The sequence below is a fragment of the Gymnoscopelus microlampas genome (assembly GCF_963454915.1).
Source record: "Gymnoscopelus microlampas genome assembly, chromosome: 4".
Taxonomy (NCBI): domain Eukaryota; kingdom Metazoa; phylum Chordata; class Actinopteri; order Myctophiformes; family Myctophidae; genus Gymnoscopelus; species Gymnoscopelus microlampas.
Window position 1 is genome coordinate 46,061,860 of NC_139941.1, and position 17,288 is coordinate 46,079,147.

The 17,288-nt window shown below is 40.2% G+C and overlaps 2 protein-coding genes across 2 annotated transcripts; one reads left to right on the plus strand and one right to left on the minus strand.

The window, feature by feature from the left end:
• The first annotated feature begins 5,587 nt into the window (after positions 1-5,587).
• On the plus strand, positions 5,588-15,003 carry idua (alpha-L-iduronidase). Its single transcript, XM_084054099.1, has 14 exons — positions 5,588-5,935; positions 6,698-6,838; positions 7,452-7,534; positions 7,735-7,842; positions 8,242-8,337; positions 8,729-8,931; positions 9,125-9,304; positions 10,293-10,509; positions 10,844-11,056; positions 11,447-11,568; positions 12,580-12,705; positions 13,122-13,198; positions 13,323-13,423; positions 14,321-15,003. The coding sequence occupies exons 1-14, from the start codon at positions 5,730-5,732 to the stop codon at positions 14,419-14,421; spliced, it is 1,974 nt and encodes a 657-aa protein (XP_083910225.1). The 5' UTR covers positions 5,588-5,729; the 3' UTR covers positions 14,422-15,003.
• On the minus strand, positions 14,724-17,031 carry LOC311042989 (purpurin-like). The gene is made up of 7 exons (XM_084054100.1): positions 16,956-17,031; positions 16,761-16,862; positions 16,376-16,493; positions 15,995-16,131; positions 15,714-15,826; positions 15,386-15,598; positions 14,724-15,080 (listed from the first exon to the last, which is right to left on the minus strand). Exons 3-7 carry the CDS (start codon positions 16,490-16,492, stop codon positions 15,070-15,072), a joined length of 591 nt encoding a protein of 196 aa, XP_083910226.1. The 5' UTR covers position 16,493; positions 16,761-16,862; positions 16,956-17,031; the 3' UTR covers positions 14,724-15,069.
• Positions 17,032-17,288: the final 257 nt, after the last annotated feature.

Genomic DNA, 17,288 nt, shown 5'->3' on the forward strand with positions numbered 1-17,288 from the left:
ATTTGTTTTTGACTGATGTATATGTACTGCTTTATCTGACCTCTTTTTATAATTTATTTCAGCCAATCACAAAATACAGAAGGTGACCACATAATCATACAGGCTGTTATTTGGAATCTTTGATTGCACAACTTACTTGTGGTAGGATGGTAGACCCACTGTTAGCTTGGTTTGGTTTGATATCACAATTACCTCAAGTTAGATTATAACAAACAAGCTTGTTTTTTTCAAGAGGAATTTCTCATATGTGGAACCATTAGCCTACATGACTGATATACCAAAATCAGTCCTGAATATTGCCCCAAATCCAACCAATTTCACCTTGCAAAAGTATTTTGTAGAACAAGTCTATTTGTCTAGTCCATAATTCTCTTGTGAAATAATGTCTCAGTATTATGCAAAATGCTCATTTAAATTAATGTATGTTCATTTGTTTCTGTTGGTCAGTTATTCAAGCCTGTTTTTCCCCCCTCTTGAAATACATATATAATCATGAAGTTGCAATTCCAGCTTTCTACCCTCTATTTCATACCTGTGAAGCAGTATCTACAGTAGATCACACCATTTATGATTTCCCCCAAGGGGATGTTTAAGAAAAGGTTTCATCACCATTTATCCCATTAAAGTACGGCCATGTTTGACAGAATACTGCAATCAAACCACCAAATAGTTTTATGGTAATACACATTTAAAGATAATAATAATTATAATGATAATTGTCAGACCAGCCCCAGTCTGGTATGCATCTATGGTTGAACTAATGTTACCCACAGCCTTTTGAGGAGTGTTGCAATGGAACCGATTTAATTAAGATGAATGTGCACACCTGACTCTGTGGTTCTGATCAAATTTGGTCAGTGATGTCTTATCTGTTATGTCTGTTTAAAATGCCACATTAGGGCATCTGCGGTTCCTTTCTTGAAATCGTTCACCATGTCTTTCCCATGATATATTTGTGGCTGTTGGCACTTCTGATTGGAGAATGTAGCAGGCAGAGAAGCATTTATATATCCGGAACACATAACATAAAGTCAGTTTTTAATCTACCTTGTGTGGAGCATTTATTACAGTAGATTCAAAATCATTCAAGGTAAGATAATAACAACTATCACTTTACCATTTTTGTTTTACTGCATTTAGATTTATTGCTCATGGTATACAAGAACCTCAAAAGCTACTTGTGTCACTGTCTTATGTGAATCCTGTTTCATTTGTGTGTACTGTTATCTGATCTTTTCACTATACAATCTTCTCATTTTTCATTTTCATGGCAGATTCCTACGTTTGAAAAGATGAAACTGATTGTCTTTTTAGTGGCTCTGTTCACCACTGGTCATTCTGCACCTGTAAGTGATTTCCAAATAGCCGTTTATACCATACCAAGTTTTACCAATATTATTTCAATGGTTTAATGGACCTCCTCTGTGCAGGCTGCAGAGAACCGTGTCCGTGACAGAGAAGCACGGTCTGTCAGTCTCAGTAGCAGTGTCAGCGCCAGTGATGAGGTGGTAATCATTCTGTTTTATACTCTAGTGATCTGATTATTGTCAGATCTTGCAGCATAATCAGATTGCATATAGCATATCATTGTGCATATTTTGCTGTAAAGATCTTTTAACCACTTAAACCGTATATACCTGATTGACAGGGTTCCACTAGGGGTCAATCCTTGGCCCCTTCCTTTCCAAAATTGCTGATTTACAAGCTCACATCATCGCAATGCAATGTGTTGTGACCTTGTAGATCTGCTAGTTTAAGCGGGTGCTTATTATAACATGCATGCCCAGAATAGGAATGCTAGGGTGGTTAAATATTTCCTCTTAAACCCTGTCAAATACATCTATGGAAAATCCTATACCTTAAAATACACCTGTCTTGATTTTGAGTAGAGGGAATGAACTGCATTTAGAGTATAAGAACATATCCATTATTCTTATTCTAATGAGCACAATTCTCGTCTAATGGTCATTTGCAGAATCTAAATCTCGTGCTGACAGAGATGAAACGGATCAACCCGCAAACAGCAGCTCCAGGGCTCATCCCCTCTGTTGATGTAAAGTCTTCTCTGCCAGTCTCTAGAACTAAATCAACCCTGTCCCCTCCACGGTATACCAGTGATGAGGTGATAATCATCATATTTTGTACTCTAATGATCTTTTAACCAGTAAAATAATAATAATCAAATTACCCTGTCCAATACAATTATGGAAAATGCTACACTTTATAATACACCTTTCTTGCTTATTATGTGAGAATATATATTATTCTTATTCTAATGTGCACAGTTCTTGTCTTTTTGCTCATTTGCAGATTATACGTCTCATTCTGATAGAGATGAAACGGATCAACCAACAACCAAAACCACAGATCAACCAACAACCAAAGCCAAACCCAACACAAAAAGTCTCTGCAGCAGCAGCTCCACAGGTCATCCCCTCTGTTCATGCACTTACTTCTCCAACAGTCTCTAGCACTAAAGCACCCCTGACTACGTTGTCCCCTGAAGAGACTACGTTGTCCCCTGCAGGGACGACCATCAGTGCCAGTGAAGAGGTGATTATAATCATCATGTTTTGTACAGTGAAGGGGAAAAGTACTCACATTCTTTACTTAAGGAAAAGTATCAATACTGCAATGTAGAAATACGGACTGAAAGTAACAGTCCGAAATTCTAAACTTATAAGTACAAAAAATGTACTTAAAGTACCAAAAGTAGAAAGTACTCATCATGCAGAATGTCCCATTTCACAAGTTTTCAAATGTATACAAGTATTGATATATATTTGCCTTTGAGGTGTAGTGGAGTAGAAGTAAAAGTACTTTACTGGAAATACTCCAGTAAAGTAAAAAATACCTCAGAATTGTATTTAAGTACAGTACTTGAGTACTTAGTTACTTTACACGACTGCTTGTACTCTAATGATGTGTGATGTTAGGCAATCTGATTATTATCGGCTCTTGCAGCACAATCGGACTGCATAGCATATCACAGTTTTTCCTTTTATCATTGTACATATTCTGCTGTAAACATTGTGATCTTAAACCCTGTGTACTTGGCCCCTTCCTTGTCCCCCCTCTACACCAAATCTCTTTGCCATAAATTGTTGATCTACAAGCTCACCTATTTGCAACGCAATGTGTTCTGAGCTATTTTCTCCGGATGTTCACTTATTATGATATGCCCAGAATTAGCCTGTTATGGCCAGACTGATATCACTGCATAGATATTAGTCTGAAATCTCTGTGTGGAACTTGCATTTCCAAGGGGCGGATTAAAAAAAATGCCTCCGGTAATAAACCCGCCCCATATTTGCATACTGGTTCCTGATTGGTGCCCCGCAACTTCGGGGACAGCGAAATGCAATCAAAACCGAGCAGGGCCAGACCCTATGGGCCAGACTAATCTGCCGAGAGCTCTTTTTTTTTTTGTACTGGCAGATTCGTCTGGTTTCCATGCTAGCCCAGAATAGGGACGCTTGGGTTTAAATCGTTAATTAATTGATCCTTTCCAATACATTTATAGAAAATGCTCAGCTATAGCTTAAAATACACCTTTCTTGATTTTGAGTAGAAGTAATGAATCACATTCAAAGTACACAAACATATATTCTTATTCTAATGTGCAAAATTCTTGTTCATTTGGTCATTTGCAGAATCTACGTCTCTTGATTAAACAGACTCTGGCCAGGATGAACAAACAACCACAACCACAACCACAATCAGCAGACAACTCTCAGGTCTCTGCAGTTCCAGAAGTCATCCCCTCTGTTGATTCACTTTCTTTTCAACCAGTCTTTGGTTCTATGTTACCACCAACCCTGACTATGTCCCCTCCTACTGGCCTCCAGATCAACATCCATTTAAACAACAACATCGACACCAACAACCACAGGCCTCCACAGCAGCAGTCAAACCCGAACATCGTTGTTGGAATGTCTCACCTACCAGCCTACGGCAATTTACCTCCTGCCATGCCTTTACCTCAGCCAGCCATGCCTGTGGGATTTAATCCGCAAAGACAACCTCTCCCCTTTCCCCAGCCGGCTGGTCCATCCCAGGGCCATCTTATCTGCCAAGCTCCAGCTGGTGCATCCCAGGGTCAGATTATCTGCTATGATTTCCCAGGCCAGGCTCCCTACCAAATGCCATTCCAGGGAGCCAACCCACATTTCATGCCCAATGTCCCCCAGATGATTCCTCCCCAGACCATTGGCATCTCCCATGTTCCACTGCATTACCGAGCAGCTGAAGGTCAAGAGGCACAGGAGCCAGCCGTGCCACCAGCGGCTTTAGATGGCCATCCACCCCAAGGACCGGCTGCCCACTCTGCTCCTGGGAGTGAACCCACTGCTCAGGTGTAAATGGGGTTCCCGAGGCTTGGGAGCCCGGCTGTGACACCAGCAGCTCGAGGGCCAAGCAGCTTTTGGCAATGTGTTGCTGTTTGTTTTCACTTGATGTACAAAAATAAATATTCCCTTCTGGTGTGCAGTGTTTTTTTTTTTTTTTTTTTTTTTTGTGCAACTGTTAATAAAAAAAAAGCTAGGGGAAGTTTTCTTCAACATAGAAGTAAACAAACACTGATCCCTTTTTTTGAATGTTTCTTCGTCTGTCTACATTTAATAAGAATAAAAACACATTTTAAAAACATTTTGAGGTTATTTTTGACTGAATGTGTATTGTGAGTATTTTCAAAATACCCATACCATTTTCCAAAGCATGCTTTTATTATTTACTTTTTCACATTTTGCAAACAACTGTCAATGTCAAACTGCAAAACAAACACAATATGTGTGGTGTATGGTTGAAGTATTGCATTTCACTTCTTTGTGATTATGGTATGAGTAGAACTTGTTACAACCTACAGTGAGTGTGATGCTAATGTTGTTGTGTTTGTATTGTGTGTTATTACATATAACTGTATAACTGTGCCACGCACACGCGCGCGCACGCACACACACACACACACACACACACACACACACACACTTTACAAGCGATGTGAGCATGTGAGATGTGAACTTTTTCACTGCACGATACATCGTACGACGAAGTATATGGCACATTGTGATACGCCCTCTTCATTGACGCGTGTCTATGACATCATTGCGCTCAGCTGCAGTGTTGCCATGTCCGCTTATTATAAGCGACTATGGGCTTATGTTTCTGTAAAGTTGCTTTTAAATATTGGTAGTTGCATTTATTTATTTTTGGCTTGTTTCTATAGTGTAATTGCTTATATGGGCTTGTTTCCTAATGTTAAACCAGTGGTTCTCAAATATGTTCATGTCAAGGTCCCCCAAATTAATATGTATTTGTCCACGTATGATGTACCCCCTCCCATCTGAAAATATTTTGTGCCAGGCAGGGACCCCCATACAAGATTTGTGTTGTTAAAATGTTTCAAAAATGATTCCCTTTTTTTTTAGAGATCATTCTTTTCTTTTTTGAAAATAGCAGATCTACAAGCTCAAAACGCGTTGCATCGCGACCTGTTGTAGATTTGCTATTTTCAACTAGCCTCGTCGCTTCTTTTGTTTTCCTAGACCGAGTTGCTTAGTTCTCTCGTGGTATCTGGCAACACTGCTCAGCTGACTTTACTTTAGTTGTGTTTTTGTTTTGCCATGTAGGAACTTTACAACGATCGATCGTATATCATTGTAGTTGTTGACACATAGTTGGAGACAATATGATCGCTGACAAATATTTTGCGATTCAACTTCGCAGTTATAATGATTTCGCACTGCTTTCTAGCTGACGAGCTAACCATTTCAAACATGCTCGTTAGTAAGCATGTAGCAGCGGTTAGTTTGTTTGTCTTAGTGTTATTGAAGCATATCACCATCACTGTAGCATCCTCATCCTCACAGGTTATTACAGTAGATGTAGGAAGACCTATGAGAGACCTGACACACTTCTGGAGGAGCACAGGGTTCTGGTGGGTGCTTGAATCCTAGTCTAAAACTGTGGTGTTAGCCTTGGATCAAGACGTATCATAGATGATGTATTTTCGTATCTATGATAGTCTTGGGCTGCACCTCCCAAATGTCACTGGACATTTGGGGCGGAAAGCCCGTACTTCTTCATACATGAAAAAACAACAACATATAAAGTGCTGACCCTGTAGCCCCGGATGTTAACTCGTTAGGAACCATTGCTCACTGTATTAGGCCGTATCTTTCAATAGATATGAGTTTTAATCCCGTCTGTGTGGGATGCTGTCGGAAGTTCCCTGTATTCCACAATTAGCGGTAGTGGCGGGGCGCATCAGGTGAAAGCCGGTATTACACTCAACGTAAACAAGTAAACGAGGGGGGAAAGATGGCGTTCAGGCACAGACGGGATTAAAACGCATATCTATTGGAAAATACGGACTAATACAGTGCACAAAGACTCCGAATGCCGAGTTAACATCGGGGGCTACCCGGTAAGCACCTTATATTTTGCATGTGTACATGTTCGGAGAAATACGGACTTAACAGGCGGATGTCCAGTGACAACAAGGGGGTAAAGACCAAGACTATCATAATATGCAAATGTAAAATCGATTAAATACGTCTATGATAGTCTTTCTTGATCCAAGGCTACTGTGGTGTTTTTTTTTACTTTGTACCTCTATCCCTTTTCTAACCATTCATTCTTCTGATGTTACAGTCCTTTCCGTTTTAGTATTATTAAACCAAAAACATGTCTCCTTCAGCCCCCCTCTCCCACACACTCAGGCTCACCTGTTTGACCTGAGCAGAGACCAGGAGCTGAACTTGGCCTATGTGGGTTCAGTTCCCCATGGAGGCATCCAGCAGGTCAGGATACACTGGATGCTGGAGCTGGTCTCCGCACAGTAAGTGGAAGAAGTGGAGCCTCATGAATACATATTCTCTCTCTCCTAGGAACTAGAAATGTCAAACTTGCTAGCTATCTCTGGGTTTCTACTCTCCCAGCCCCCCCGCCCCTTTCTTTCTGTCTTTCTTTCTGTCTTTCTTTATCTCTGTGTATTATTCATGTCTTTACTTGCTTTTAACCCATTAAGACCTGAGGCCGATTCTACAACTGCCTTCTAAATCAGCAAATCAGAAATCAGTTCTCACATTTTCAAGATCTTTCAAAAATAGTCGATGTACAAGCTCGCAGCGTGGCACGAAGTGACACGCTGTGAGCTTGTATATCTGCTATTTTTGAATAGCCAACGCAAAAATCTAAAATGACACAGATGCTTTCCCGGTTTTAATGGTGGAGTTAAAGGTCTGTACCTACCTACCTGTAAAACATGTTGAAAATGTCTGCAAAAAGCATAGAAATAAAGCAATAATTATTTGCATGCATTATTATCTGACAGTTTGATTTGCAAACAAACTTAATATTAAGGACGTAAGTCAATGTTCGACAAGGTGTGGCATTTGATTTAGAAGCAAGGATTTTGAGGTGTTGCTCTGTTTGTGGACTGTGTGTTGTAGAGACGTTGAGGGAAGAGTCCAGTACAACTTCACTAAACTGGATCAGCTCGTGGAGCTCCTGAGGGTTAATGGCCTACGGCCAGGTACAGTACTGTTCTGAGTGGTATGGTCAATAGGGCTGTCACGATTATGAAATTGTACTTGACGATTAATTGTCATACAAATAATTGCGATGAATGCAATTTAATTGTGTGGCTTTTAGGCAGTGTAATCAAAAGTTGCGAGGGGAAAACACTTCTGTTCCTTTCAAATGATCTACTTCCATCTCTTCATCGTGCTGCAGGCTTTGAGCTCATGGGCAGCGTCTCCAACTACTTCACCGATTTCGAGTCCAAACAACAGGTGAATGAGTGGAGGAACCTGGTCTACCTCACAGCCAAGAGGTACATTGGTGAGTACAACTGTGAAAACTAAGCATTGATAGCATATGTATTGTACTTTCCCATACAATGTTGCAGTACGTGAGGTATGAGTATATTAAGCTGTAGTATAGAGTGTGGAGGCGACCCTGATGAACCAAGGCACTATATATTTTCTCCTAATATCAATGGATTTCATTACTTTATTATGGATACATTAGATTAGATGTTCTTTCCACAACTTTTAGTCAACCAAATCTCCAAGAAATGTTGTGGATGAAACTTGGATCTTATTAAATCTTATTACTTGCAAAGAGAAAGTATTAACAATAACAAATGTTTCAGGGTTGAAGGCATCATCAGTGCCTTATGGTGTGAATGCTGTCAGTGGCTTGGTATTTTATAGATTTACTCGATTCTACTTTATATAGACAGGTATGGCCTGGGAAGTGTCTCTCTGTGGAATTTTGAGACCTGGAATGAGCCCAACAACCATGATTTTGACAACATCACCATGTCAATTCAAGGTAAGCGCAGAACTGCAGTCTTGATAAGCCTGTGTTTTATTGTATACAGCAGATACAGATATGTTGATATCTGCCAGACTGTTAATGAAAACCTGTTATGGCACTATCTTGACACATGTACCAGTTGTGGCCAGAAACGTTTTCTTTCTTCATATATATAGTGGGTATATACTGTAGATACAGTAGTGTATAATAAACACCATTTAGGGAATTATTTCACCCAAAGTTCCATTCCTATTGTCATCTCAGGGAACCATCGAGCATGGCACTAAATGGAACCACTAACCCATCGTGAGTGGCATGCTCTACAGAGCTATCCGGAACCCAAATGAATGGCTTGTGTCTGAATTATTTCTTGACCTATGAAACACATACTGTGCACGATTTGTAGGGTTCTTGAACTACTACGATGCCTGTTCAGAGGGCCTGCGAGCAGCCAACAGTGTCCTGAGGTTTGGGGGTCCAGGAGACTCCTGCCACTCTCCTCCTCACTCACCGTACTGCTGGGCCATGCTCCAACACTGCTACAATGGCACCAACTATTTCACTGCAGAGATGGGCGTTCGCCTTGACTACATCGCCCTGCATAAGAAGGTGAGATTGCCGGTCTTACTGTCCAGGTTTGAAAATTCAACTGTTTTCCTGTTCTTAAAAAGTTTGGTAATTATGTAAGCACAGGATATAATACATGGGGAAAAAAATTACACTACATACAATTGCACAGTTTAGGTACACCTATTGTTATTTTTCAAACCATGATATGTGTACAACCTTGCTTGTCTTCCAGGGAGGTGGATACTCTTTGCCGATCCTGCAGCAGGAACTGCAGACAGTAAGGGAAATCCAGGAGCGATTCCCTCTCTTCCGGAGCCTCCCTGTTTACAATGACGAGGCTGACCCACTGGTGGGCTGGTCCAGACCTCAGACATGGAGAGCTGATGTCACATATGCAGCCATGGTGGTCAAGGTAAGGTAATGGGACAAATGAACGTGTAATACTGTTGGATAGAGAAGGGTATGCTGAAGACATTATGTTGATACAGTATGTTCCGAGCAATATTTAAACTCAACAGTGGTACAGATAGATAGAGAAGAGTATGCTGTAGAGATTATGTTGATACAGTATGTTCCGAGCAATATTTAAACTCAATAGTGGTACAGATAGATAGAGAAGAGTATGCTGTAGAGATTATGTTGATACAGTATGTTCCAAGCAATAACCCCTAAAACAGTGGTACAGATAGATAGATGTGATTGTGAAGTATTAGTCATTCACTATTGATACGAACTGTATTTCTTATTGTTTTTTTTAACACTGTCTTTATTATTTTAAACATATAAAGACAATCAAACAATTGACAAAACAAAATAAAGCCACAAAACAAAAGACAAAAATCTAAAACAAAATGAGTACAGGAAACAAAAAATCTAATAAAAACAAAAATGCTTCTCTCAGTAATTACCAATGTTCATCTTCATCATACTAATACAGTCCACATGTTATTCATCCTGTGAATATAGACAAGCTTGTCAATCCTCTTCAGAGTCACTCCATTGACCCAGTGTCCTTTCCAAATCAGAGCATTCTTAATAGTTTACAAAGGGACTCCTTTTTTATCTCTTGTTTTCCATTAATAGAATATGTGATCTTTTCTAAGGGTAAGCGTAATAGACGGCTCTTTTAACCAGCCATTTACCAATACTTAGTCTGATCTTTCCATGATAATGCTATCATCCATTTTGGCTGCAACAAAAATAGATCTTAAAAAAAAATGTACCTATATCTTATCTATTTTATCATTGAATCAACTCCCTTACCCTTGCCGTGTCAGTGGCAGTCAATACCCACTGAGCTACTGAGGGGATATAATGCTTAACCCAGGCTACATTGGTGCCACCGCACTTATCCTACTTTTGACGATATGACAAGTAGGAGTATATTTCTCTGTCAAAAGGTGATATCCCAGCACCAGGAGTTGCTGATGGCTGACCGGAACAGCACCGTCAACTACACACTGCTGAGCAATGACAATGCCTTCCTCAGCTACCACCCCTACCCCTTCACACAGCGGACCCTCACTGCACGCTTCCAGGTCAACAACACCCACCCTCCGCATGTTCAGATGATCAGAAAGCCTGTCCTCACCGCCATGGGCCTGCTGGCTCTGTTAGGTGAGGAGCTTTGAACTGTAGGATAAGGACAGGGCAGTGATAGCAATCTAATAGATTATAAGTTACAAGTATTGGTGCGAGTTTCAGTTTATTTTTATATGGTAACTAGTCCATACTTGTGCCCAATGCCGCCCAAACTATGCAGGCTTTTGGGTTATGTGCTCGGTATGCATGATAGTTATTCTTTTGGAGAGGAGTGCGTGGTGTGGATGTGACAACCCGGTCATTTATGACCCGGAGTACAAGCGTGTCAACGTGCGTGCGAGTGCTATGGACATATGGATATCTACACCCATTGAACCACCGCTTTTCCGTGTGTGACTCCATATCAAAGGTGAGACACAAGTGCTGGCTCAGGTACTGGACTCGAGAGCAGCCAGCAACTGCAGCACGGTGGGAGTTCTGGCCAGCACTCACAGGCCTCTGGTACCAGGCACCTCAGACAGCTGGCAAGCAGCCGTGTTGGTGTACAACAGTGATGACAACCAAACCTCCACACAGACTGATGACATCACCATCTCACTGAAAGGACTGGCAGGATTAAAGGGTTGGTTTAAGGCAGGGTGCCAAACTCATTTTAGGTTGTGGGCTGGATTGGTCAAAATGTCCGGGCTGGAGTGCTTTAATGTCTGTGTGTGCATGCTCCCTCCCAAATATCTTACTCATGTGTTTAAACTGACATGAAATAACGAAAGACGATGTTTAACGAAAGTTCAAGCTTTAACTGAGTTTAATGCATAATCAAAAAGTGTCCATGTGGGGAAATGAATGGTGAATCAAAACCTTTTTTTAACAGAACCAGCAAATGTGTCTGCAGTTTCCCTCACTATAGGTCCTCCCATTTGGGTGCAGGACATTACAATACACCTACATAATAATAATAATAATAATGAATAATAAACGTATCATTATGTTCATGTTGTCTTTGTCCACATAGGGCTTGTGTATGTCACATATTACCTGGACAATAACATAACCAACCCATATCGGCTGTGGCAAAGTATGGGCAGTCCAGACTACCCCTCAGCAGAGCAGTTCAGGCAGCTCAGGACTAAAGAGGTATTTTTCAAACAAACTATAGTGTGTTCAGATAACATCTCTCGTCTATTGATTTAAAAATACATTTCAGTATTCTTCATGAAATGAAATGTAATATTTTAATATGGTCAGAATTGTTGCGCAGAAGTTACACTGAAAGCTCAGTTCAGAAGTCTCTTAAAATAAATAAACTCCAGCGTCCCTATTCTGGGCATGTTATAACAAAGGCAAATATTCTGTGAAAATGGCAGATCTACAGTACAATCTTACAGATTTGTGAGCTTGTAGATCGGCTATTTTCGGTGAATAGATTTGGTGTAGAGGGTAAGAAATGAGGGGTCCATGTATAGACCTGTGGGAGACCCCAGTCAATGAAGTATATAGGGTTTAAAGGGATATTTCACTTTCAAAAAAACGTTGGGTCATTTTATCGTCTACTCAGGCTTTTGTGAGCCCCCCAGACCGTTTTTAAGTTGCTTGATTCAGTATTTAGATATTTGATATTCATTTTATCAGACACGCCCCTTCCTATACAAACCAATTATAACTTCAAACTCCATTTTTAACATGTTAGATTCATCAAAAACACCCGTCCTTGGTTCTGGTGACTCACCCTGCCCTCCTAATACGCGAGGGGGGCGTGTTTTTTCCATTACTTTTTTTATTTAATTTTTTTTTAATTTATTGTATTTAATTTTTTTCATTTTCAAAAACAAAATATTAAAAATACATGAAAAAAGTTATCGAAAAAACACGGCCCCCTCGCGTATTAGGAGGGCCGGGTGAGTCACCAGAACCAAGGACGGGTGTTTTTGATGAATCTAACATGTTAAAAATGGAGTTTGAAGTTATAATGGGTTTGTATAGGAAGGGGGCGTGTCTGATAAAATTAATATCAAATATCTAAATACTGAATCAAGCAACTTAAAAACGGTCTGGGGGGCTCACAAAAGCCTGAGTAGACGATAAAATGACCCAAAGTTTTTTTGAAAGTGAAATATCCCTTTAAGTGGTTAATGTTGTTGTTGTTAGGACCCTCAGGTTGATGGACCCTTACCGGTTCCTGCAGGGGACACTCTGACACTGAAGGCCAAGCTCCCTGTACCCTCCATTCTCCTCGTCCATGTGTGCGCTCAGCCCAGGGCCGCACCAGACCAGGTCAGTACTATCGTAGCCTACAGATGCAAAGAAATCAAGATGTCTAATTCTATAGATTAACTAACTATACCATTTGTGTATCCTGCTACTGGCTGCTTTAACGGCCAAATTTCCTCTTTTGACCCATTGAAAACGGGAAAGCATCTGTCATTTTAGATTTTAGCGTTGGCTATTCAAAAATAGCAGATATACAAGCTCACAGCGCGTCACTTTGTGCCATGTTGTGAGCTTGTACATCTGCTATTTTTGAACATTTTTGAAACATCTTGAAACGTTTTTGAAAAAGGTTGAATAATTTTGAATTACGAAAAAGCGTTTGTAGAATTGGCCTTCAGGTCTTAAGGGGTTAAGGGATCATTCAAGTTTGATTTTATTAAAAGGTTTTCATTTTATTTATTTATTTATTCTTTCATCAGGTTAATGGATTACGTTTCACCAGGATCACCAAGGGCCAAGTGTTGGTTGTCTGGTCAGATCACTGTGTTGATTCCAAGTAGGTGTACAGAATGTACTTGTGTTTTTCTCTGCTTTCACTGTGCATTATTCTGGAGAAATGAAAGCGTTTGAAAGAATGAGGTGCTGTGTTCACAAATAAGAATGTCAATTTGCCTTTATAGATGCATCAAGACATTTGAAGTGGAGTTTGCCAAGGATGACAAGGAATACCACAGAATCAACATTCGGAATACCATTTTCACTTCCTATATCTACTCGCCTGGTAAGAACTTTGAATAAACGGTTTAAATATGGAATTCTGGCAGGGTGAGTGATTTTCTTTTGGTTAAAAAAGTGTTAAAATACTCCTATATTCTGATAGTACTCATTGCTGTAGAGTGTTTGTTCCGAAACAGGAGTCTCCATTTCTCTCCAGCACTTTATTAAACAGAAAATGCATTTTCAGGTCAGGATACCAATTTTATCCAATCAGGATAGAGAATTCAGTTAGGATACAGATTAAACAAGTAAAATTGGAAGTGATGACGCAAAGAAATGAGAAGACAAAATTGGAACTGGAACACTATAAAAATGAAGCTGATAAATGGGTGCTCTCTCCTGATTGGCTTAAATGTTGTCACCTACAGTGCCTGAAAATGTATTTTCTGTTTATCAAAGAGCTAGAGAGACAGGGAGACCTCTGTTATTGAACAACACTATGATTACTATCAGAATATAGTGCTTTAACCTGTTCACCAAAACATATCACTTACCCTACCTTTAACATATAAACAGGGACTACGTCACTTTCAGCTCAACATAGTTTTCTTTCAGGGTTCTGATATTGAAAATCATTTGTGAGAATGGAAGTGATAACAAAATCAAAGACTGTAATCTTATTGCCTCTTCATCCTTGGCAAAACTAATTTCCATGTAAATGGTAGGAAAATTGATAATTTTATGGAATACTAACTTTGATTTTGTAAAGCATCATGGTGTTGTGTCCCATGTACCTGCCATTACTAACCCACTAACTAACCCCTGTTGAGAATATATGCACTGTTATGAGATAATAAACGGCTGTTATTGTTGACATTATAAATGGGTTTGGACATAATATTAATTCATTCTATCCTAGATATGAATAATAACCATCTTTATAATGTGTTTTATTTTCTAGTAAACAAGGACGTTGGTGGTATTTATAGGGTTCGAGCTGTGGACTACTGGGGCAGACCAGGACCCTATTCCCTGGCTGAGAGTTATTTAGAGGACCCTTAGTTCACCACCAGTTATTGTGGTGGCACCATGCTATCGTGCTTATGTGCAGGGTCAAGTGCATTGTAAAGTTTTCTATATTTGTTTTGTACAGTGTAAAAATACATCTTTTGTAATCAGTATTCAAAATCATTGCCTGGATTTGCAATCATTTATTTCAAGTTATAAATGTGTACTTTTACCATTGCACAATGGATGAGCAAAAGTCAGAACATTTCACTTTTTTATTTTTATCGAATGATAACATTTTGCTTAAAAGTGATGCCGGAAGCTATTAAATGACAAAGGACCATGACAACTGTACATTTCTTTATAAAATTTATTGTCACCACTCACCAACACAAACCAACTGATCAATGCTGATGTTACCCAACTTTGTGACAATAGTGCAAAGTGATTCTGTCAATCACCTGAGGTTTCAATTGTATTTGGCATTAAATCGATTTGTTTTGTTTTAACAATTAATGGGAGTGAGGCTTTGAATTGCACCCCCCAGATGTTTCTGTTGTTTTTGGGAGCAGTAAATGGCAAACTTTAACATGTCCAATAATCCTCTGTGTGCATCTTTGATGGGTGATGTTTTTATCCTGGGCAGAACGACCAGACTGGCACAACGCAGGGCTCCACAACAATTTTCCCCAAGGGACATATTTAGCAAGCTCCTGTTGAGAGGAAACAAAGAAGAGGGAAAAGGGGATTAGTTTAAATCAGATTTTGTGATCAAATACAAACCTTTGAAGTATTTTTGGCATTATTGAGTGACTTGCAGTGCCTGTGACTCATTCAGTAGACCATCATGTTAGCGTTAAGGGTTAGCCGAGTGTCTACCACTGATGCTACCAGAAGCACAGATTATTTTCTTGACATGACATTTACTTGGTCTGGATAAGAGCATCAAATCACTGTCTATAAGTGCCTGCAAATGAAGCTAAGCTGCGGTGTTGGCAAAAGCCATATCCATGCATACCGGACTGCAGCACAGGCTGGAATTCTCCGGCCATGCAGATCTCTTCCTGTTTCTGGCGGATGGCCCTCTGGATGGCGGGGGGCAGGCCACGGGGGTTGCGGGAGAAGATCAGGGAATATCCATCATCACAGCTTCCATCGTCCTTCAGGGTGCGGCAGGCGTAGGTAATGGCATAGTTATCATAGTCTGTGTCAATGACCCAGTAGTTGTCACCTGGAGGGGCAGGGAGGAAGAAGTTTCAGTGTGTGTGTGTGGGAAAAGGCGTGTGTGCACGTGCCTGTATGTGTGTCTCTCTGTGTTCATTAAATGATGAGAGCATGGTACATACCGCCACTGGACAGGTAGCTGGCCAGTCCCTGGTAGTTCATGAACATCTTTCCGGGTTCGGTGGGGTCAGGCACAGAGTACTGGGCAGCCATGTCAGCACACACCACCCAGAATCTGTTGAGCCATTGTGCACAAGCAAGGGACATTTTCACAATTTCATTATTTTTTAAGATTTGTATTAATGAATTCCATTAGCAATACTTTTTCAGTTTTAATCTTACTAAATATCTTTTCAAAGCACTGACATTTTTAATGAGGAGATGATTAGTGAAGAGTACTCACCCAAACAGAGTGACCCTGCCACGAGAAGAGGCCACCATAGCTCCATCGTCACCAACGGTGTACTCGGCTTGAATGTTGTCCTGCAGGAACAGTCCCTCTGGGTCCTTCTTTTGCAGAGCATACCATTTCCCTGCATACTGCAACCACACAAGAACATACATTACAGTTAACACAGTCTCTCTACAACAAGAAAGGATTGCAGTTATGCAACTTTCCAAGTCCATCTGTACAATATGTCAGCCAGAGAAAATATCAAGGGTATCGTTATACTATTTAATTTATTTGCATATAAAACAAATGAGGAACATGAATGAATATGCTAAAGTATGATTAATATTGTTGTAACGTTGTAGCAATACTAACTAAACTTCCTGGACTCACCCTGGCGGGCTCAAAGTCTTCTTTGACTGTGAAGCTGTCGACGACACAGCTGGCAGAAAGGGCTTGCTCCACGCAGGCCAGGAACGTCAAAACCAGGGCAAACATCTGGAAGTCCATTCTGAACAGGACACAAAAATAGGTACACTTTAAGCGGCCCACCCAGTATGATTATTCTTTTTTTTTTTAAGTTGCCACAACATTATATTTAGTGCATTTCCATAGATTTCTTATCTTTAAACTTACTATACATCACATGGGTTGGTCAGTTTTGATCATTAAATCACTGTATTTTCCTTTAAACTGTGCTAAAATATCTGAAATATTGTAGACTGCTTTAAGTATCGCATCACATTTAAACAAGTCCCTTGAAGCAGCGACAGCTTACCTGAATGGAGAGTGTAGCAGCAAGTGGCAGAAACGTCCAATTCCAAATAGTTGTTTGAATGTCTCAACTGTGACAGGATGCCTGTCTGTGAGCCTTTTATACCTGAGGCGCAGACGAGTTCACTGATTATTTTCACATCTTGAAACCTAAATGCAGCTTTTAAATCTATGGCTAATCCAGTTAACCAAATCCTACCTGTAAGCTGTTGAACCCTCCCCACACTGATATAAGCTTTATGTAATTGTTGTCGGGCTCCATAATAGCACATCACATGTCTCGAAGGGATGGTTCAACGCAAAAGCCCAATGTTTACATCACACAACAGGTGTATTATTTTAGCCATCTGAGTCACTCACTACTGAGGCTTATCGCTTGCTAATTCGATATTAATACATGAGTTCAGGAGGCAGCTTGGTATGCAGTGTAGATAAGGATCAATGTATGAGGTGGAAAGGCATAGTAGTGATTTATGCATTATGGCAATGCTTTACTGTAAAATAAACCAAGGATGAAGAGGCAACCACCCCT